The sequence below is a fragment of the Morone saxatilis genome, unplaced genomic scaffold (genome assembly GCF_004916995.1).
Source record: "Morone saxatilis isolate NCDOM2014 unplaced genomic scaffold, NCSU_SB_2.0 Contig21, whole genome shotgun sequence".
In the NCBI taxonomy this organism is placed as follows: Eukaryota; Metazoa; Chordata; class Actinopteri; family Moronidae; genus Morone; species Morone saxatilis.
In genome coordinates this window covers 20,332,917-20,340,839 of record NW_023339774.1, presented here as the reverse complement: position 1 = coordinate 20,340,839, position 7,923 = coordinate 20,332,917, and the positions used below count along the sequence as shown (strand labels likewise).

General features: G+C 42.0%; 1 protein-coding gene across 1 annotated transcript in view; it reads left to right on the top strand.

Moving 5' to 3' along the window:
- adamts6 (ADAM metallopeptidase with thrombospondin type 1 motif, 6) overlaps window positions 1-7,923 on the top strand; it is a gene marked incomplete at its 3' end in the record, with an annotated part of 59,035 nt that overhangs the window by 18,285 nt on the left and 32,827 nt on the right. The window contains 1 exon segment of the mRNA XM_035668345.1: window positions 4,045-4,186. Coding sequence (XP_035524238.1) covers window positions 4,045-4,186 — 142 coding nt within the window.

Genomic DNA, 7,923 nt, shown 5'->3' with positions numbered 1-7,923 from the left:
TCTCTGGCATGTGCACAGTAAAGCAACAGTTTTGCTAAGAAGCAGTTTTAGCATATCAACCTGTAAATGGGTGGTTTACAGTTTCGTTGCACTGCCTCCAAGGTGGCAACAAACAATTGTAAACCACAAGGTAAACATCTCTTTCAAAAAAAGAGCAGGATTACTAGTTAAACAGAAGAACTTGGCATGTTAACAGACGCACAGAAGGGAAAAGAAGCGGTTCAACAAGGAGGTGAAGGTTCATAATCAGACCTGAGGACCTGGAGGATGCTGCAGCAGGAGTTAGGTCTACTTGAATAGGTTTTATCTGCTATAACAGCTCTGAATAGAAGTGGAACAGATTTAGGGACAGAGGGGGAGAGAGGTCAGCGTCAACTTCACCTTTTATCTGATTCTTAGCTGACTCTTACTAAGGGACACTTTAATGTAACAGGCTTGCCCTGCTCTCCTAATATTCATGCAGAATAATGTGCATGTATCTGTGCATGTATCTGCCTGTGTTTGTTAGGGTTGATCTCATTTGGTGGAATCATAGAAAAACACATTATTCTCATTCAAAGTGTTATTTTTTTATTGCCCTCTGGATAATAAAGCCCATTCATTTAATCTCCCCCCTGCAAATAAGCTGAGGGGAGTTCAAATATCTTTATTTGTAACTGCTTCTGAGTGTGAAAAATCCTTCCTTTTCCATCTCCTTTCTCTCTGCAGTTCACTTAATTGGCCATCACTAAGACCTGAGTGCTGCTTGCAAATCCTAATACACAACCCTGTGGTGGAGTATCGGTTGGATGCTAGTCTGCGGTGTGTGTCTTTGTGCACGTCTGTTTGTGTATTCGTGTTTAGCTGGCAAGGCCCTCCAAGAAAGCCGTGGTTGTCAGATGATGTTTCCGGCTGAAAGCTGTTAGAGGAGGGTTAGTGAACAGCACTTGTGACAGAGATGACAGTATTATATGCCAGCTTCCAACTGGGACACAAAGACCCGCTTCTCTGCTGCTCCGCCGGGTTCCTGTCCGTTTCTGGCTCGAGTGCCTGAGAGTGACCAAAGCTGTGCTCTAACAAAAAAGACACAAAGTTGTTTTGCTTGTTTTCAAAACTATTTCCCGGCCTACATTATACCCCTATTTGTATGTGAGTTTTTCTTTTCATTTTGAGTTTTATTGCCTTTAGCTTTTATGTTTCTTACAAAAGGGTTCTGTCTGTAAACTCCCAATTATCCTCCCTTTCTCTCCCTCAATCAGAGTTTTGGATATCGCACATGCTTCCCGAAGCCAAGTAAACAACTTTGGCTGTGGTGTTGGCCTAGATTCACCGTCTTGCTAAAGCAATATGTGGTGCTTTGTTTGGGTTTTTGAGGAATGGTTTATGAATGCACTCACAGTTCAGTCATAGTTTATTCTCCCGAGTCTGCATGCCAGTTTGTTATAAACGTTATATAGCAGGCAGTTTAAGTTCATTAAACTCTCAGAGACCACATGCTCTATTAAATTTGATATTAGACTTGTGTGACTTGTGCCTTATGATAATTGTTAGGTTAGTCTGATTTAATCATGCTGCTGTCTCAACACTGGTTGGATCCAATCAGGATGGTTAATATCAACATGAATGACTGGTGTCAGAGTTCAGGGATCACTGATGTTCTCGCTTATTAGAGGATATTTCCGCCCAGCATAATGAATTTGGCTGAATCCACCGGACAGGAAGCCTTTGCGACGATGTCAAATAATAGCCTCTATGTTTAAACTTTGACTATTTTGTCTCTCCCCAAACCAATAAATAGTGAGGCTTGCCCTTGGTGCTCGGGGAGTCTGGGGCCTCAGAGACTGGTTTGTCTCCCTCGCTCCGTGATGAGAGGGTCCTCCGAGGAACACGAGCCAAGAAACAGGATTATTCCATTCAGTAACTGAGAACAGGGGATGGACAGAGCAAGAAAGAGGGAAGATAGGGGGGGAAAGGAAGGAGGGAAGGAAGAGTTTTTTCCTTTTGGTCTGGAACATTTAAGTTGCACTTAAAATACATTTTTTATTTGCCACCCTGGGATGAAAACAATGAATGTTGTTATTGAAGCATTGTCCCAGTTACTCTGGATAACACACAGAACAGATTGTCAACAATTTTTGTAGGGATTATTTCAAGTGGCGAGAACCAGAGGAGCGCAGGTGACATTTTGGGAATGAAATTAGTTATATATATTAAATAAAAACACTTAATGACGTCCTGAAGCAGTGTAGGATCATGGGAGTTCTTTGCTCACCACTATTGCCCGTCATTGCAGTCAGCCTTCCCCTAGGATTACTCCAGTCCTTCGTTCAGGAGGTTCTACCGGTGACAAATAGTACCTGCGATGAAAACCGCTAAAAAAACACTGAAAAAGCAGTTCCACCTTCAAAATCACGCATCCTCAACACACTGTAGGGCTGCGAGCCGACTCTGCTAACGTAGCCAGCTTGTTCTCTGATAACTGAAATCCAGACCTGATACTAAAACCTCATCCGGTCAAATCTAAGTTAAAAAGACCAGATCTAAACAGGGATGGTAAAACAATGTGCTCAACTGGCATAAACAGCTCAATTCTGTACAAGCTCTCTGGCAACAACCACAACGCTGACGCAGGCACAAAGGATACGGACCCATCCAGACACGCGACCGGGAAACGCAGCGCTTCAACGTGGAACATTGCGTGAAATGTAAGACACAACTAATATACTAGAAACATAGAGCTCACTTTACAGACACCTTATTGCCCAAAGCTATTAATAGCTTGCAAAAATAGTCATCCCACATCCACATTCGAATTTTGAAAACAAAGTCAGACAACATATACTGGTCTTTTTGTTCCCTGTAAATGCAACATTTCTCACTCTGTCTCATCCTCATTGTTAGACTACCACAATCTTCCCACATACCCTGCAAACTGCAGATATCCCTGGAGTACATAGCAGGGTCCAAGAGTTTACAGAATGCGTATTGAAAGTATCCAGGAACTTTTAATCACTTCAGTGCTGCGAGCAGCACAATCTAATTCCATCACCTTCATGAAGTCAATTATCTCAGATACAAAATATCAAAGCCTGGACACCAAATAGTTTGCTCGTAACTGGTAAACAGCTGTCTCTCTCCTGTATTCTCGCTCCAATCCTAAAGCCGAGCTCGCATAGTGTTTCACCGGGCCCACTTTTTTCTTTCGAGGATGGAAGCATTCCACTGCAGATCTCTCTTATACTAATAAGGGTAGACTATTCTGCCCTGAAAAAGCCTGACTCAGAGCAAACAGAGGAGTAGACCGATCAAAAATGAAATCACATCTCTGATTGTTACTGCACACAGTCATTTAGCATGATTTAGTGATTACCTAGGCGGAACGTCAAAAAGGAAGAATCTTATTCGTGACGAAGTGCCTCAGGATCCGACCCAGAATAACACACACACAACAAAAGACTCGTGAGCTCCTTGCTGAGTCGTTTCTTATTTTAGTAACAGACATACAAAGACAGCTTGTGTGTGTTTGTGTGTGTCGTGTTTACTGCGATTCATTATGCACACATATTCTATCGACAAAACAGATAAACATAATCCTAGCATGACATTTGACCCATAAGCTCTCACTACAGACTTTATCTCTATCTTTCCTGCTTGTTATTATTATGGCTCCTCTGTGATTCACTATAACCATGGACAATACAGAATAGTGCAGCACACGAGCCATAAATCAGAGAGGGCATGTGTCATTTAAGACCGGGCAGACGCCCTCTTCGCCTCGGTAAAAGTCTCCTGCTTGGCCCAACCACTGCCTTTGATGAGGAAGCATTGACTGGTACATATCAACATTAACACATGTCATTTGAGACTCTTGACAGCTCCTACAATGGTATGTGGCAACATTAACTGAGCAAAAACACAAGCCAAGAACTTTAAAAAGAAGAGTCAGGACGGGTTGCGGGGGCTTTAATCATCCAATCTTGGCATTTCTAGCTCTGCCATCAGCCAAGTGTAGAAAGGTTTCTTTGTGTAAGAAACAATCCTATTGTAGGTTTGTTTTTTTGACAGCTCAGGTCGGGGGACGTGTCTGGACAATGAACCTCTGAAACGAGACTTCCTGTACCCAACAGTGGCCCCGGGGCAGGTGTACGATGCAGACGAGCAGTGTCGCTTCCAGTACGGAGCCTCCTCACGCCAGTGCAAGTATGGGGTAAGAAACCAGCATCTTTCACGCTCGCTCACTGCTGCTCACTTCTCCTGTCCACACTGAGGGATCCCTGTTATATGTTTTCATTTTCATTTTAAACACCCACTCAGGACTTGGACAGGAGAGTTTATATTATTCGGATATTATCCTGAAACATCGTGCACACACTGCCGCAGTCAGCTGGTGTTCAGATCCCCGATGTCCGCTGAGAATTAACATCCATAAATCTGTTTATTAGAGCTTAAATGATTTGTTAACTGAGTGAAAATTCATCTATTTTTATAATTGAATTAAAACGTTTCCTGTGGGTTTACCTAATTTCTTTGTCTTACGTGATTAAACTGATTATCTTTGGGTTTTGGATAGTTGGTTGGACTTTGAAGACGTCACCTTGGCTTTTAGGAATGTTATGATTGCGGTTGTTCACAATTTTCTGACAAACAACCAAATGATTGGATGATTAAGAAAAAAAAACAATCCAATAAGGAGAAAAATTATAGTTGTAGCCCTTCAAAACATAGAAAAAAGTAACTCCTTACAACTTCTGATCTTGTCTCAAAAGTAATCCAGGTTCACTGCAGCAAAGACAAGAGCACCCCGCCGTATCCTCGTCTACAGGATCCTACGCTATTATTACCTTTACAGCATCAGGACAAAGGATTTATTGTAGCTCTTTCTATTATACAGTTATCTATTCATCAATTCACTAATGAAGCATGACTGTGCAGGTGTTATTCGACACCTTATGGTCTCATACTGAAGCCTGTAACATTTTTATCTACAGAGTCCACCATGTTGATCCACCATGTTTCGTGGAGCCTTTCAGGGCCACCGTAGTTTCTCCTACACGCTTGGAAGATGAGCAGTATTCAGTTGGTCTCCTTCTCTCTCTGTGATGAACGGCTTTTCGCTCCACCTTCGAATTCAGTTAATCTGGATGCTCTAAGTAATGTAAAAAGCTCTGCATGGATTCTTGTATAAAAGTGCTGTATAAACAGTTAAATGCACAAAAAAAAAAAGAAGCAAACTGAAAGAATAAGCGCCGTTTTAATTTCTGTTAAAGCTCTATTTTTTACATTTAATAACGGGTGTTGATGTACAGTTATAGCATGTTCAGTCCTCACTGAGATAATAACAGTTTTCCTAAAGTTTATATTTCCTCGTTGAGATTAAAGGAGGGTAAACATGCGAGGAACATAATTGGTTTATTATTATCTGACAGCTGGTTGGGAGGTGTCTGTCCACACATTGCCTTATTCTTCTTTTTAATCTCTAAACTTCCCGGACAAAGAGATGAAGGACTGAAGTCAACGCTCCCCCTCATCTGATTTTCCTGTAATGATAATGATTCAACCCCCTTTCCCGAGTAATGAGAAAACCTCAGTACATGAAGTGACACGGGCAGTGAAAGACAAGGAACAAACACGAGGTAAAAATGAGCAGCTGAAAGAATCCTCAAAGATTTAACGAACAATAACGTAATATTGCTTTGCGTTACATAAATATTTGGGCACGCGATGGAAAAAAGAGGGGACAGAGATTAGCTGAGATCATAGAGTTATTTCATTTCATTGAAAGAAATATCTGACAGCAGGCCCCAAATCAAGCCATGTTATTTTGGCTCCTAAGCTCATAATTGTGGTTTTAGATCAGCATGAAAGACACACATTTATGAGCGGATTGGATTCCAGCACTGATTCAACAGAGCTAGATTGGAGTTTTTCATCTGACAATCAGATCTATTTCATACAGCCATCTGTGAAAGAGATGCCCTCTGCGACTGCTCACTGGACAGACGCGACCACAGAAATGGATAAAAGGTCTAATGAATGGAAGAGTCTGGTTTCTGAAGCGAAGGCTCAGCCATAACTTATTGAGCTTTTCCACATTTTGGGTTGAATATTTTGTTGCGTTATCATTTTGTAGAAGAGTGCAGTGATGGGGAATGAGGGGAAGCTTAGCCAGAGCATATCAAAGTTTATCTCTAATATTACAATAAATAATGTCACACACTCATATTGTAGTTTTAATAGTTCACTGGTAAAACAGACTGTAAGATAGCACAGTGATTTGTTAGTTCTTCAACCTCAGAAAACTCTGGCCACAAATCTATTCTGTATTCATTCATCTTCAGGACAGGACGGAAATTTACGACCACCACATGACCTGTTGTGTCCTGTTCAACTGAACTGAACTGAGTTAAACTGTGAACAGCAACGTAGAGCAGCGGTTCTCAACCAGGGGGTCCGGACCCTACAAAGGGATGCAAGATGATTATTGGGATCGGAAATAAGAAAAAACTCAATTCTGCTGCAAATATACCGGATAGTTGTGATACTTACTTACTTACTTACTTGTTACTACTTTTTGTACCATTTGGTCGTTTTCCCAAACAATGACGGAATGATTATTAAGTAATGACCATCAAAACCAGATGACATTTCAGTTCGTTTCAGTTCGGCTCTAAGGTCTGTCTATCTGTTGCTGTAATATTAAAGTTTTAGATAGATGGTTGTGAAAGTTTATACAGACATTCCCATGGAGGATTAATTATGACTGATGATCCCCTGACTTTTCTTCTAGCGCCACCAACAGGCCACTTACCCTGTGAAATATCTCAACATCTACTCAGTGGAGTAGCATTTTTTACAGACATTCATGGTGCACAGAGGATGAAGCCTACTGACTTTCATGATCCCCTGACTGTCGCTCTAGTGCCACCATGAAAAGATAACTGGTCTAAGTTTATGTAGATTGGGTCAGTGTGAGGCTCTGATTGGACTATTTGTTGCCAGTTAAATTTACTTCAACGCTGAATCAAATCAATTCAAACAATCTAAGAATAAGTCACTCTTTAATGGAACTGCTCACAAATCAAACCAAATTTTGTATTGCTTTGTATTTACATGTCATTACCAAAAGAGGTTGTGAACCACTGATGTAGATCAATACAACAACAGTATTTCACAGGATATGGCCCGACGGCACCTTCAGAACTGCAGGGGTATCACAGGCTTTAAATCACAGCATGAGACTGTGTCAGAGGTGGGAAAAGTAACACAGACGTCGAGAGAGGAAGTTAGGGTTATTTATAGCAATAATTTGGTTTCAGTAACTACTTCCCACTCCTCAGTTAGTCCGTGCTGGGAGCTACCGACGCAGACAGGCCGGCCGTATGAGCTGAGCGACACTGGAAGCTGAAAGTATGAAAAGCAAACAACCTTTGATGGCTGTATTAGCGAGGCCCTTACTGAGTGCCCCTGCCCTTTTTATTGCCGGCTTGTTCTCTCTTAGCGTAAATCCATCAGGCCCGCATCCATGTTCGTTAAGGCCCGGGCCGCTGACCTTTCAGCAGGGCCGAGATCGTGAATGGAGCAGCGGGGCGGCTTATTGAAACCAGCTGGCAGAAGGGGAGTCGCTGCAACCAGAGAGTGGCAGTTTGCCGCTTTATTTAATCTGGATAGGCTCAGGAAGCTGCAGGGCCGTGGCATATTAACTGACCCCGGAGGTCAGAATCTATGCGTGGGATCGTAACTCTTCTTCATGAGCCTGCTCTTCTGCCGTACACAATTGTCCTGTAAAAGTCTTTGAAGTCGGGACGCGAATCAACCCAGTCAGGTTTAATGTGAAATCTAATGCAAGTTTGTGCAGAGCTCTTCTCGTAACATGTGTTCACTTTATACTTTTATTTATTTGGGGGCAACTTAGTGCTATCTACTCACTATCTCTCTCTCTCTCTC